Source organism: Cuculus canorus, chromosome 4, assembly GCF_017976375.1.
Source record: "Cuculus canorus isolate bCucCan1 chromosome 4, bCucCan1.pri, whole genome shotgun sequence".
Classification (NCBI taxonomy): domain Eukaryota; kingdom Metazoa; phylum Chordata; class Aves; order Cuculiformes; family Cuculidae; genus Cuculus; species Cuculus canorus.
In genome coordinates, this window is record NC_071404.1 from 62,121,105 (window position 1) to 62,135,711 (window position 14,607).

The 14,607-nt window shown below is 43.7% G+C and overlaps 2 protein-coding genes across 4 annotated transcripts; one reads left to right on the forward strand and one right to left on the reverse strand.

Moving 5' to 3' along the window:
- Positions 1-80: 80 nt before the first annotated feature.
- On the forward strand, positions 81-2,822 carry MRPS18C (mitochondrial ribosomal protein S18C). Its single transcript, XM_054064408.1, has 6 exons — positions 81-302; positions 400-461; positions 1,671-1,754; positions 2,198-2,255; positions 2,569-2,628; positions 2,707-2,822. The coding sequence occupies exons 1-6, from the start codon at positions 224-226 to the stop codon at positions 2,781-2,783; spliced, it is 420 nt and encodes a 139-aa protein (XP_053920383.1). The 5' UTR covers positions 81-223; the 3' UTR covers positions 2,784-2,822.
- Positions 2,823-2,960: 138 nt separating this feature from the next.
- Positions 2,961-11,242, reverse strand: ABRAXAS1 (abraxas 1, BRCA1 A complex subunit). Of its 3 annotated transcripts, none has more exons than XM_054064405.1 (9): positions 11,091-11,242; positions 8,844-8,934; positions 7,503-7,539; positions 6,592-6,658; positions 5,733-5,926; positions 4,986-5,105; positions 4,593-4,677; positions 4,002-4,110; positions 2,961-3,848 (listed from the first exon to the last, which is right to left on the reverse strand). In XM_054064405.1, exons 1-9 carry the CDS (start codon positions 11,175-11,177, stop codon positions 3,427-3,429), a joined length of 1,212 nt encoding a protein of 403 aa, XP_053920380.1. In that variant the 5' UTR covers positions 11,178-11,242; the 3' UTR covers positions 2,961-3,426. The 3 variants fall into 3 exon arrangements, with proteins under 3 accessions (XP_053920380.1, XP_053920381.1, XP_053920382.1); XM_054064406.1 differs by having other exon boundaries at positions 8,844-8,930; positions 11,091-11,193; XM_054064407.1 differs by lacking the exon at positions 8,844-8,934 and having other exon boundaries at positions 11,091-11,199.
- Positions 11,243-14,607: the final 3,365 nt, after the last annotated feature.

Genomic DNA, 14,607 nt, shown 5'->3' on the forward strand with positions numbered 1-14,607 from the left:
CAGGGCCGAGATGGAGCGGTGCGGAGACGGCCACGGCTGCGTAGGAGGGCCGTGAGGAGGGTGGGGCTCAGCGGCTCGCGCCGATGAGGGAAGGGAACGGGATGGCGCAGCGGCAATCGCCTTGTCCGAGTGTGGCGGGGCGTCGCCCTATTGGCCAGTAGGAGGGCGGGGCCAGCGCCTGCGGCTGCCGGAAGGAAGGGTCACGTGGGCGGAAGCGGCGTAGATGGCAGGGGCTGCGCAGGACGCGATGGCGGTGATGGTGGCGGCGGTGGAGATGCGGCCTTGGCGGCGGCTGCTGCCCAGTGCGTTCCTCTTTCTTCCTCGTTTTTCCTCTGGGCGGTGGTTGTGGGGGCGATCCCGGCCCCTCCCACGCTAACCCTGTTGCTTTTGCCATTGCAGCGGCGCTGTGGGCGCGGCCGCGCCGCTGGCAGCACGAACGGGAGCCCGTCCGGTCCGACCAGGTGAGGCTCCGTGCTCCCTGCCCGTCCTCAGTTGCCAGGAGGGGCTGTGGCCAGGCAGCAGACGTCGAAATCCTCGTGTTCGGTTACTTAGTGTGTCGTAGAGCGGGAGCCCGGCGCTGAGGAAAGGCACCAGGTGTTGGTGTGCTGGTCGTATTATCTCTATTTCAATAACATAACTGTGGTCACTTAAAGTAGCTGTCTCGAGAGCTCAGAGCTGGGACAAAATTTTGTCAGCGCTGATTTCTGGTCTGGGTAGACCTTATAGCAGCCTTCCAGTATTTAAAAAGGAGCTGAAGAGGGGATCTCTACCAGAGAAGGTTAGGATGAGTTGTAAGAGTTCTAAGCTGGAAGAGGGCAGACTGGGATTAGATATTAAGAAGAAATGCTTTCCTGTGAGGGTGGTGAGGCACTGGCAAAGTTTGTGCAGAGAAGTCATGGATGCTCCATCCGTGGAGGTGTTCAAGGCCAGGTTGGATGAAGCTTTGAGCAGGCTTGTCCAGTGGGAGGTGTCCCTGCCCATGGCATGAGGGTTGGAACTGGATGATCTTTAAGGTCCCTTCCAACCCAAACCATTCCATGATTTTTTATATATATATATATATATATATATATATATATGAAGAAAAAACTTCAGGGAACAGACTAGATGTAGTTGTTATGTCATAAAAAATGTGGAGTTGCCAGTAAAACTTTTCAAAGTATTTTTTCTCTGCAAACATGAAATTTCTCCTTCCATTTATGTCTTGCAAGGATTTGGTGGTGGGTATATTCTAAAGTGTTTCAGGCTTGGGAGATATTTGAGAATCTGTGGTAAAAAGTGTGTGAGCAGACAGGAGCTCTCCTAAGCCACCTGCTTTGAAATTGTTTTCAAAGAATTCTCTTGAAACTTGTCAGACAGAACTACCTTACAACCAGTATCTGTAGGTTCTGCCTAAGGGTGTAAGCACTATCTTACTGATTACTTGATTTGTTACATTATCATTGTTACTATGATATAAAAAGTTGTGCAGCTGTGAGAAGTCATTTTTAGATGACAAAGATACCAATCCATATATTAGAGAAGTAGAGATAAGAATGTTCTTGAAAAGCTTCAGCAATGCAGCAAGTACTTCTTTGGGTTTCAAGGCAAGCTTTGCCCAAAGTATAAAATAATGAGCGTTACTGATTTTGTTGTGAAGCTCATAGACGTTAATAACTTCCTAATTTCAGCCAATACAAATGGAGAACCCCTATAAAGAGCCTCCGAAAAGGTGTGTTTTATGTGGAATAAATGTGGACTACAAGAATGTGCAGGTGAGTTTGTTGAAACTTCCTGTCTTTAGGTGAAGGTAACTGGATTACCATTTTTTATATTATTTTACATTTATTAAAGTGCATAGGAAGCCCACATGGTTTTAAAAAAATATGAAAAACTCACGTGTAAGGGTCTAAAACTTGAGTAATAATCTGTGTGCAGATAAGTGTCAAATAATGTGGTTGTGAGAAACCGTCCTGTGTGCAGTGTTACAACTTCTGTTATTTACAAATCAAATTCCCAATTCTAATTCTGCTGTCATATAGCTTAAATGTAATGGTATATACAGTAGTCTCTAACTCCAGGCTATACTCTTTCTTGTCTCTAAGGAGAACTGAGTTTTGCAAAACCATATCAAATAATAAAAAGTAGAGTGTAAGTAGTAACGTAAACTGAATCTAGAAGTTCTTAAACTGACTTTGGATTTCTTAATTTTAAATAGCTTCTGTCCCAGTTTGTTTCTCCGCATACTGGTTGCATTTATGGCAGGCACATAACAGGTATGTGAAGCATTAAATAATAACTGCTTAGTGTCAATATTCTTGTGAGCTGAAGTAACTGTGTATCAGCCATCATTCCAAAAGGAGCTACTACCAACTGTGTATCTTTTGTTAACAGTATTCCTCTGACTTAGTAACCTTCATCAAGGAAAAAAACTATCCCTTAATGATAGCTTTTTAGTATTTCAGTTAGTATAAGCACGCATGCGTTTTTCTAGGAAGACTTAGACAAAGCTAGATGGAATTGGCAATATCATCACCTCACTTTAAGCTAATGGTTTGGTTGTTAAGATTGAAAATAGTTTCTCTTTAGGCTTGTGCAACAAGAAGCAGAAGGAAGTTACAAAAGCCATTAAAAGAGCTCATATATTTGGTAAGTGTAATTATACTCTCAAGTTTTGTAAGCCAAGCCTACATTTTATTTAAAAAATGTCGTCTTGTCTTTTTACAGGATTTATGCCGGTTATGTATAAGAACCCATCGTTTCTCACAGACCCCAAGATATGCAATGTCAAGTATCCAGAGTAATATACTGTGAAGAAATAAACAATAAAACTATTGTGTTTATATTCTTGTTTAGCTATCATAATTCATCACTGAAGTGTGCGTGTCAGTTGCTTTTTTATGAAGTGTCACGTCTCTAAAATTGCCTGAATGAAGTATAAAAGATGAGAGCAATAGTAGAAATTGACAGCTGCATGGGTCACTTCCTCTGCTACCAGATCTTGCTAAAGTTCAAGTGGCTTTTTTTTCTGTTGCTGGATTGGAAGGGGAGAAATAAACAACTACTGGATAGCTAATGATAAATTATTTAAATTGTATTTATGTAGACAGCTAATTCTGTTAAGCTAGTACTGCTTCAACAGCAGCATAAGGTTTTATTACCCTGAGGCAGTATGTGACATGTCTGTATGGCCACTAACATCCCACCAGCATAATCTTGGAACACTGAGAGAGAATACTAATATAACTCTGGGAGGCAAAATGAGGGAATGTGATCTGGACTTATCTCTATGCCAAACGCGATTCATGCATGGGGAGGAGGGGAACAAAAATGGTGTTAAAAAAAATGCAGTTACTTTCATCCCTGCAGTGCTATAAATTGAAATGTCACTTGAATATGCTGGCAATAGCTTTTGGTGCAGAGTCATCTTGACAAGTCATTAACAGATCAGAAAGTAGGGGAGTGTGAGTATTCATTTGTGTCTCTATTTTTTTCCAACACATCCTCATCTGTTTCAGTGCTACTCGGCGTAAGCTTCCTTTCCTGATCACTGCCCTCTTGATCTTGAAGTAATTTTTGGTGAAGCTGCAGTGATCTGGATTTCTTGAATGACTTTGATCCTATCGTAGTCTCTCTGACCTTACGCTTGGTTAGGTGTCTTGTCTTGGTGAAGTCTCTTTCCTCCACCATGAGAGTCAGTTTGTCCATGACATTAATATTATGGTCAATGTTACAGCAGTTCTTGGAGATCTGTTGGCCTTTGAAGGAAACAATGCATGTCTGAAATCCAGAATTGGGGAAAAATGTTTGCAGCGCCTGACAAAGGAAAACATTCTCCTTTGGCTCTCCTGGGTAGTCTCTCTCTGTTCCTGAAAAAGAAAGTGAGACTTGCAGTTACTCTGGTACAATTCTACCATTGCTTCTTCGATTGCCTTAAGTTCTGAAGTGTTTTGTGCTTCTGCCAATTGAATAAAATTCAGAAGTCCTTTCACTATGACTGGCATTGCATTTATTTAACTTACCTGAACAAATTTGTTGCTTTTTCCTCTTTATTTCTTCTTTTAATTGGCTCACCTCTGCTAAGAGTTTCTCCACAGATCGTTCACTGACTTCTACTGTAGAGCTTATCTTCTGCAAGGAAAAGAGCATTTGATGGAATTGGTAGTATTCACAGAAGCTGACTTTAACTTTGCTGCAAAATCCTTGAAGGTACTCATGACTTTAAAAACTGGACCCAAAAGTGTTAGAAAGCTTCAATAATAATTTGAGGTGGATTTTAGAGATAAATTTAACCTTGTGTTGAATGCAGTGTGAGACGTTTCATTTGCTTCCAGCTAAGCAAAGGAGTTTTAACAAACTACAGATAATACTCATTTGAAATAATCCTCTTGTAAGAATTGTTGTTAGTGGACTTGGATTTATCAGTAAATTTTTGTTCAAATGGAAACCTTATGTGTTTGACTTTGAGAACTGACTGTACAGCTACCAACTAACTGCAAGTCCCTCATCTTCCAAGACACAGCTTTTTCTTATTTAGTGCAAGACAGTATACCCTTTGCTTGACCTGAGTCTTGTAGTACTGCTGAAAATAATGGCAGGTATGCCCAACTTGCCTTCAGTTCCTCTTGCAAGGTGGCATACATCTCGTTTATCTTCTGAACCTCTTTTAAGGATCCATCTTCATAAAAGAATTCTGACCTGTGGATAAAGAATGTAATTATATAATTGCAAGGTAATGATCCTAGTGCTTACTTAGTAGGAATTATAGTGAAGAAAGAAGCATTTTGAGCTTCAACAGGACGTGCCCATGAGGCAGACAGTTGCTCTCAATGGAAAGTATGGGACTGAATTAATTTCCAGGTACCTTGAGAAGGTAAATAACTGCAAGAAACAGTCAGCGAGCAGGGTATGACTGTAACATTTGTGAAAGCACTTAAATACTTCTATAGAAAGGTAACTACTTATCTTAAAACTATAGTGGCTGGTTAATATGGCATTTCCTGTACCTGTGTTGTCTCACTGCTCTCACAAAAACAGAAGATACGCAGGAACCAGACACTGTTTTGTAACCTTGCTGTTCTGCCATACCCAAGTTGGTAACCACCAAAGGAACTTTCTGGAAGAGACTTAAAAAGCAGAAGTATGAACGTATGATTAATTAACGTCCAAAGGCCTCTCTTTGATAAATATCCTTGACGATTAAGCATCCCAGATGAAGGTTTACAGTGCAGTTAGTTCTTGCTAAGTATATAATCACACAGATGACTGCTTATGGCTAAAGGCTAACTACAAGAGCAGCAAGACTGAGCAATGCCTGTAGTTCTCACCTGTTTCTGGGTATGAGTTGCATGATAATGCAACAATTGCTTCTTAAGGCTAACCTGTGAGCAGCTTGTCTCTGAGGATAGCTGGAAGTTACAACCCATGTAAGTATTTCAATAATACGTGAAGATGAACACCATACATAGCTGAAGTCCTATACGCAAAAACAAATCAATCAAGAACAACTGATGTGCATAAATGAAATGACAGGGTTCTGTATGTTGACATTGGCACTACTGGTAGTTACAAAGGCAAATCCCTGAACAGAACTCCAGGGGAGATTTCAACTGGACTCTATAAATATAAGGAATATACTTTTTTAATGTGTAAGTTTCAAGGGTAAAATTAACAGTGTTAGTAGTGCAGTTGCAACAAAGCAGAAATGATTGCTGTACAACTGCTTTAATCAAGCTAGAGAACAAACCAATTACCCTTCTTGGGGCCGATGCAAGGCGTGCTCCAGTCTGTAAGTCGAACAGCTTTCTGTCATCACGCTAGATGTTAGTAAAAGGAATACAAGGCCTTGATTTGATAAGTGTGACTGTAAATTCTTATGAAGAAGTCGTTCCCGGAAAGTCATAATCTGGTCTGTGTTACGTCTGAATTTGTACCATCCTATTACATTCTGCAGGCAGAAAAACATTTGTTACTCCTGTTGAATCATGTCCCTGTGAGTCATATTGAAGTTAGAGGATTCAGTACAAAATTATAAATCTGAATTGTTCAGCAATGTGTATGAATTCAAACAGTTAACTTGAAACCCTTAAAACATCCAAGCCTAATTCCAGGATGACAACTTCTCTCTTTCTTTCAAACCCATCTGTTGAACTGGTCTGTTCTCGAGGCTTGTGCTGAAACTCTGCAAACCTGGCTCTGCTGTTTTGCTATTTGTCTCTTTACAGCTCCTACTTTCCCCTTGTGAACTTTTCCTCTGTGATGACTGTAAATTTCTCTGGTCAGGCGGCACTTAACCACTTGAGTGGACTGACCTCAACTGATCTTAAGCTAGAAATCAGAGTTCATATGGGATATTTGAGCTGTTCACTTGAGAAATTAATAAGAAAAAATAAAGTGACATATATGTAGGCAAACCCTAGCCAAAGAAAACCTAAACAGGTACTGTTTTTTCAGGGGGAAGCGATGCAGCTGCTTTGATGAACTGTGTGAGGGACTATGTGTAAGATTTGAAAAGAGAAGGGAAAAAAAAACCCAAACCCTTGATATAACAGCTATCCAGAACACCCCTCAAAGTGAGCCCCTTGGTGTGGTTTATGTTTGAAAATAAAATACCTTCTTGCAGCCTGACAGTATTTTCTTCAGGGCGAGTTCATTTAGTTCTCCTGCAGAATTATAAAAGCTAGAAGAAAATTAGGACAATTAGAGAGAAAAAAAAAATGCTACTGTAGAAGTAATTATTCCCTAGTGTTCTGACAATCATCTTGCTTTATGCTTACCAGGTGGAACAAAAGCTATTAGAGATATGCTTACACAGCCTGTGTGCCAGGACAGTGCAGTTAACTTCATCACTTAAAGAGCTATAGAGATGGTCTTGTACAGCCCAGATGCTATGCTGACATCAGTGCTACTGGGACAAGTGTTACAGGTAGCATATGTGTTCTCTCAACTATGAAATAGTAAGAGGTCTTCAATTTCATATGAAATTCCTTTCTAAAAACATCTAGGTTTATTAACTTCCAGAAAGATTTGAGAGGGAAGCATGTTGATTCACCCCTTACAGGGGTGTAAATCTGCATATCTACGGTGGCACTCTAAATATTAGTCCTTGAAACTACTCCTATTTGGGGGGGGGGGCTATCAAGTGTTTCTTTTTCTGACCTTCTTAGAAGTCTTTTTTTTTTTTCCTTGAGGGTGAGGGGCTGGGATGTATGCTTTTAGAAAGGCAATGCTTGTTTTTCAGTAGGTTGACATTTTCCTGTAGTTTATATGGTACCACAGCTTACTAGATGGTGCAGTATCTCATATCTCTATTCCTATTATGTATGGAAAACACCAAAAAAGACAAAAAGCACCACAAGAGGAATTAAAGAAAAGGCATTATCCTTCTGTAATTCCAAAGGATTGATATAGCATCTTGAGTTACAGCTGGGTGACCTCAGTAATGTATTAGAAGTTTAACTCTTGCAAAGTTCAAGTTAGGGTTAGTTTTCACTTTTTCATATCTGCTTGCTTAAAATTCTTACCTGAACAACTGATAGCATGGAATGTGCTTCTGTATATCTGCAAAGAGAAGATAATATTACTCTGGGTTCATCAGTTCAAGATGCATATTCTTCTGTACACTATGATCAGAATTAAAGTGGTAGAAGAACAAAGAAAGAATTCTATATAATTTCTTATAATAAAATGCATTAACTTTTAATGAAATAAGTTTAAGAAACATTTTTTTAAATATTCTAATTAATTTTTAAAATGTAAAGTGAACCACTTATATAAACTGGTTTTTATACATTTTCTCTTCTGTCAAGTGAAAAATCAAATCAGGCACTTTCCCTCCCTTCAGTCAAATGCACAAGCAGTAAGTAATATGAACAGTTTCCCTTGTGTTACTCTGCAGAAAAGCATGGGTGCTGCTAGTAAGAAAGATGAGGATGGAGAACAAAAACCTACAGGGTAGATGATGAGAACTGGAAGACTTACTACCAGAAAAAAAATGGTCGGTGATCTAATAGCATTCTAAATAATTTACTTTACCTATGTTTGCCACTACTTTCATTTTCACAAGTTAACTAAAAACCCTCAAACTTTAGAGCAACTAACTCTGCCTATGAGAACGTGATGACAAGACACTTTTGGTTCAGCCCCGAGACTCAGTGGTGGAAGAAAGCGTTACACCTTAATTGTATCCTAGAGTAAGAATATGGGATGCAAATTCCCCCTACTATATCTTCAGGAAAATTGGTAAGGCGGCACGTACTGTTTTAATTTCTCATCTTTCTTTTTGAATAACTGCATTTTAAAAGAATGGAGTTAGAAGTGTGTGTGCAAGCATATGTATGTTTTTGTTAAGGGCTAGTATAAAACACCCACTCCAATCCCACGAAGGCTATAAAGAAAAATATATCTGGCATCTGCTCAATGAAATACCCAAATAGTTTGCAGCCTTTGCACCCTGTACTTTATAAGCTCCAATATATGTAATACATGCTAACACATTAAAGTTCATTTCACTGAAAGAGGACAAGTATTTCTAGAGCATCTCTAGTCCAGGAGAGTTCGTGACATGGCTGAGACAAAGGAGTCTTAAGCCCCAAATGACCTTTAGTGTGACAAGATATTTGGCAAACAGGAGATACTCAAGGAAATAACTACTATTTCTGTTAAATTATTTTATTTTCTACAGTTACATTTTTTTTCAGTTAAAATTACTAAAACCTTCCAGCTGTTCTTTTTACAGCAGCATGGACCTCAGGTTCTAGAAGCTTTGATCATGCTGTATGCTGTTGCATGCCCCTATTCAAAACTGCAAGCAGTTGCATACTGCCTGAAATGAAGGGCGATATTAAAAATGTGGAGAGACTAACCAATTGTATAAACAACTTCCACATCATCCATCTGTGAGTCTGTAATGCTGTTCTTGGCTTCGCCTTTCACATCTCCAAGGAGAAAACCTTCCTTTATAAGAGTAGGAAAAAATAAAAAAGTTAGCATCGAACAGGATTTTCTGTCTACTATTAGCAGTGAAAATGCTGTCTTCAGGAGAGAAGAAAGCTGTCAAAATTAACTGGGTTGTTTAAACTGTAGGTTCTTATTCATTTTTCAGCAGTCATCGGTTTTCTGTTCCTCGTGTTTTTACTCAGAAGTGAAGTTTGTCATAGAATGTCCCAGGTTGGAAGGGACCCACAAGGATCATCGAGTCCAACTCTTGTCCCTGCACAGGACAACCCCAACTTTCACACCATGTGTCTAAGGGCCTTGTCCAAATGCTTACTGAATGTTGTCAGGCTTGGTGCCATGGCTGCTTCCCTGGGGAGCTGTTCCTGTGCTCCACCACCCTTGGGGTGAAGAACCTTTTCCTAATATCCAGGCTAACCCTTCACTGGCACATCTTCCTGTGATTCCCTCAGGTCCTATCATTGGTCACCAGAGAGAAGTGATCAGTCCCTGCTCCTCCTTGTGAGGAAGCTGCAGACTGCGGTGAGGTCTCCCCTCAGTCACCTCCAGGTTGAACAGACCAAGTGACTTCAGCTGCTCCTCATGCTACTTCTCTTCTAAACCCTTCACCAACTTTGCGGTGTCCTCTGGACATTCCAATAGCTTTATATCCTTTTTATACTGAGGTGCCCCAAACTGCACACAGTACTCAAGGTGAGGCTGCTCCTTGTTTGTGGCTGTACACGTGAGGATTTGGCACTTGGTTATATGCGTTAGTGGTGGACTTGGCAGTGTGAGGTTCACAATTGTAGTTGATGATCTTAAAGGTCTTTTCTAATCTAAATAATTCCATGACTGTCCACCTCCAAAGCCCAACCAGTGTTACGGTCAGTCGTTGGCAGATAGGTGCTGCTGCTGCCACACCGGGCCCTCTGTGTCTTCCACACACATCTCGTCAGTTTAAAGAAGGCAAAACATAACTTCCATGCATGAAAATGAGCCCCCACCACAGTGGGGTGCAGTGAGGAGGGACAGAATCATAGAATTGCTAGGTTGGAAAATACCTTTGAGATGATGAAATCCAACCATACCTATCCACTACTAAATCATATCTCTAAATCATAAGCACTTCATCTACCCATACTTTAAATACCTCCAGGGATGGGGACCCAACCACCTCCATGGGCAGCCTCTGCCAGTGCCTGAGAACCCCTTCAATAAAGAAATGTTTCCTACGACACGCTCCTCAACCTCAATGTCCTTCTTGTAGTGAGGGGCCCAAAACTGAACACAGGATTCGAGGTGCCTCCCTGGGCAGCCTGTTCCAGTGCTTCACCACTCTTCTGGCAAAGAAATATTTCCTAATATCCAATCTAAACCTCCCTTGACACAACAAGGCCATTCCCTCTCGTCCTGTCGCCTGTTGCTTGGGAGAAGAAACCAGCATCCTCTTCACTACAACCTCCTTTCAGGCTGTTCTAGACAGTGATATGGTCTCCCCTCAGCCTCCTGTTCTCCAGGTTAAACCCCAGTTCCCTCAGCTGCTCCTCATAGCCCTTGTTCTCCAGCCTCTTCACCAGCTACATTCCCTTCTCTGGACACACTCCAGGACCTCAATGTCCTTCTTGTAGTGAGGAGCCCAAAACTGAATACAGGATTCGAGGTGTGGAAACTCTACCACCTCCCTGGGCAGCCTGTTCCAGTGCTTCACCACTATTTCGGTAAAGAATTTTTTCCTAATACATAATCTGAACTTCCCCTGGCGCAACGAGACCATTCCCTCTCATCCTATCACTTGCTGCTTGGGAGAAGAGACCAGCATCCTCTTCACTACAATCTCCTTTCAGGTAGTTGTACAAGAGCAAAAAGGTCTCCCCTCAGCCTCCTGTTCTCTAGGCTAAACCCCAGTTCCCTCAGCTGCTCCTCACAATCCTTGTTCTCCAGCCCCTCCACCAGCTTTATTCCCTTCTCTGGACGCGCTCTAGCCCCACAATGTCCTTTAGCGAGGGGCCCAGCATTGCACACAGCACAGCAGGCGCGTCCCCGCCATCTCCGGGCTCAGGCTCCAGCCGGCTCCGCAGTTTCCGCCCCCCCCCCCCAGCACGCGCGGCGGGTAGCAGCGCGCGCCCGGCGGCTGCGGGATACGCCCCTCCCTCCCCCCCCATCGCGGCACCCACCGTGTCCGAGTCGGTGCTGAGGTGCTGGAAGGCGAGGGCGCCGAAGACGAACCCCGAGAGCAGGGCTGAGGTGCTCTCGCCCTCCATGCCCTCGCACTGCCGGGCGCGGGCGCCCCCAGCGGCGCCGCCGGGAGCGCAGGGCGGGACCGCGGGGCTGGGAGAGAGAGCATCGCCCCCCGCGTCCCGAGCGGCTCGCACACCCGACCCTGAGCACCTCTGGAGGTGGGGGCTTCGCCGCCTCCCTGGGCGGCCGCACCACGGTCTTGGTGAAGAAATTATTCATAGATTCATAGAATGGTTTGCGTTGGAAAAGACCTTGAAGCCCATCCAGTTCCAACCCCTTGCCACGGGCAGGGACAGCCCACTAGACCAGGCCGCTCAAGGTCCCGTCCAACTTGGCCCTGAACACCTCCAGGGATGGAGCAGCCACAGCTTCCCTAAGCAACCTGTGCCAGTGCCTCACCACTCTCATCGTGAAGAGTTTCTCCCTAATGCCTAATCTAAACCTTTCCCTCCCCAATTTAAAGCCATTCACCCTCATCCTGCCTGGAAGAGAAGGACCTGGGGGTGTTGGTTGACAGCCAACAGAACATGAGCCAGCAGTGCCCAAGTGGCCAAGAAAGCCAATGGCACCTTGTCTTGTATCAGAGACAGCATGGCCAGCAGGTCCACGGAAGTGATTCTGCTCCAGTAGTTGGCACTGGTGGGGCTGCACCTTGAATACTGCGTTCAGTTCTGGGCCCCTCACTACAAGGAGCACATTGAGGTGCTGGAGCGTGTCCAGAGATGAGCAACAAAGCTGGTGGTGAAGGAGCTGGAGAAGAAGTCTTATGAGGAGCGGCTGAGGGAATTGGGGTTGTTGAGCCTGGAGAAGACTGAGAGGAGACCTTGTTGTTGCCTGCAACTGTCTGAAAGGAGGTTGTAGAGAGGTGTGTGCTGGCCTCTTCTCCCAAATGTCAGGTGATAGGACAAGTGGGAATGGCCTCAAGCTGTGCCAGGGGAGGTTCAGATTGGACATTAGGAAAAATTTTTTCACCAAAAGTGTTATTAGGCACTGGCAGAGGTTGCCCAGGGTGGTGGTTGAGTCTCCATCCCTGGAGGTATTTAAAAGACAAGAAGATGAGGTGCTTAAGGATATTATTTAGTGGCAGATAGGTATGGTTGGAACTTGACGATCTCAGTGGTCTTTTCCAACCAGTTGGTTTTATGACTCTATCCCTACATGCCTTTGTCAAAAGTCCCTCCCCAGCTGTCCTGTAGCCCCTTCAGGTACTGGAAGGTCACTCTAAAGTCTCCCTGGAGCGTCCTTTCTCAAGGCTGAACAGTCCCAGCTCTCTCAGCCTGTCCTCATAGCAGAGGTGCTCCAGGCCTTAGACCATCTTCATGGCCTTCGCTGAACCTATTCCAACAGTTCCTTATCCTTATGTTTTCCTACTATCCAATCTAAACCTCACTATGCACAATGAAGCCATGAAACAGTCCTCCCTGTTTCTAACAGTAATTTTCCTGTGGACTTCATCATCCTGTCAAATTTATGCACAGCTTATGTTCTACTTCCTGATATAAAAGAAAATTTTAACACTAGTATATTCCTTTGGAAAGATGGGCATTTAGGACTAAATTAAAGAAAAGAAGGCACCTAACATTTTCTCCTGAATCGGACAAAAGGCTTTTTGCACAGGAGAGGAAACTTTCTCCAAGCACAGGCTCCCATCAAGGAAAAAAAAATCCAAACAACCTTCTGCTTTAAATACAAGATAAGGACATTTCTTGGGAGAAGAGACCAGCACCCACCACGCTACAACCTCCTTTTAGGCAGTTGTAAACAGTGATAAGGTCTCCCCTCAGCCTCCTCTTCTCCAGATGGAACAACCCCAGTCTCCCCAGGAGCCACCCACAGGACTTGTGTGCCCACCCTTCCGCATCTCGGGATGCTCCCCGTTCCTGCACTGCGAAGGCTGAGCTGGGAGACTGTCCCTTCGGTTCACCCTGGACAGTGTGGTTCTTCCATCCAAATTCCTGTTTGGTTTTCAATCTTTAAAGTGAAATGCTGCCCCAGCGCGGCAGCTAGGAATCGTTCCTGAGTGCAGGGCGAAGTATCCTGGCTTCAGCCATTGCCTGCCCTCTGTTTGCTTCCTGCCATTCACTGCCTGCCATTGCCTCCAAGCCATTCCCTGCCCACCATTTCCTACCTGCCATTTCCTGCCCACCACTCACTGCTTCCCAGTCCCTGCTCACAATTGCCTGCCCACTATTGCCTGCCTGCCATTCCCTACTTGCCATTCCCTTCCCACCATTCCCTACGGGCCATTGCCTACCCTCCACTGCCTGCCCACTGTTCCTTGCCTCCCATTCCCTGCCCACCATTCCCTGCCCTCCATTCCCTGCCTGGCATTCTTTGCCCACCATTCCCTACCCACCATTTCCTGCCCACCATTCCCTGCCTGCCAGTGCCGGTGCCTGGCTGAGCTCCAGGCCCAAAGCCAGGGGCTGCGCTTCTCCGAATGCCTCTTTACCCTGTGCTCCGAGCCACTGTAAGCATCAAACCAGCACTTAAACCAAGCTGCCCATCCCACATCACCCAGCTGGGAGTGTGGGTGGACCAGGCTTCATTCATGTCCTTGGAGTGGGAGGATTGCATCAGGCCAGCACGCAACACAAAGAGGCGCGGCACTGGCTGAGTGCCTATCTGTGAAAAGGTTGTGCCTTTTGGAATAGGAGAGGCAGCTGTGAACATACTTGGAGATGCACAGTACTGCTTGGGATTGCAGTGAGAAACGTCTGAGTTAATAACCTGATCAATTCTAATAATGAAGTAATAAAATGGCAATGCCCACTCCTTCTCAGGATATGGATGGAGTCTGGGGAATGTTTTGTCTCTTTTCCAATAGTCACACTTTACTTCTTAATATTTGTAGTAACATATTTTTTCACACCCCAGCAGCTGGCCCTGACCACATCAGTCATAAGAAAACTCTAGGAAAAAAAAAAAAAAGAGGGAGGGAGAGGTAAAAGTAACAACATTCTTTGAAACATGGCCAGAGATCCAGAGGAAGGGCCACTGCAGTTTTTCTGCTTCACTTCAGGAGAGCAAATGTTTGATTTGATCCCTCACCAGCACTATAGGTCAGCATATTCTTATCTTTAGACATTCATTTCCTGACTCTTGAAGTAGGATGTGCTCTCCTATGGTCTTGCAAGAGATGTTTCCATGAACTTGGGCTGTCATATGTGTATTTTTAGGTTGCATATAAAATTAACCTTTTTAGTGCAGTTTCCTTTTCTTAAAACTTGTTGGCACAATTTAGAAGGAGAATAGCATTCTGGCATTTTTACATTGAATGTAAAAATTCCTTAAGTATTTTTTTAAAATATATGCTAATGTTGTCAATATTTAGAAGAAGAAAATTGTTGTGATTGTTAGCTATTCTCACAACAGGCAAAGGGACCAGCTGGGACTTTTTTTTTCAACATATTCATAAATGATCTAGATCTCTGAATAGGAGAGTGCTGAGTC

Bases quoted from the DNA above. Each gene is read 5' to 3' on its own strand.
- MRPS18C (XM_054064408.1), top strand. From the start codon at position 224: ATGGCAGGGGCTGCGCAGGACGCGATGGCGGTGATGGTGGCGGCGGTG. The intron at 2,256-2,568 runs GTATGTGAAGCA...GTTTCTCTTTAG, and splicing joins TTATGGCAGGCACATAACAG to GCTTGTGCAACAAGAAGCAG. The intron at 2,629-2,706 runs GTAAGTGTAATT...GTCTTTTTACAG, and splicing joins TAAAAGAGCTCATATATTTG to GATTTATGCCGGTTATGTAT.
- ABRAXAS1 (XM_054064405.1), bottom strand. From the start codon at position 11,177: ATGGAGGGCGAGAGCACCTCAGCCCTGCTCTCGGGGTTCGTCTTCGGC. The intron at 8,935-11,090 runs GTGGGTGCCGCG...ACTCTTATAAAG, and splicing joins TCAGCACCGACTCGGACACG to GAAGGTTTTCTCCTTGGAGA. The intron at 5,927-6,591 runs GTATTTTATTTT...TTCTGCCTGCAG, and splicing joins TACTGTCAGGCTGCAAGAAG to AATGTAATAGGATGGTACAA.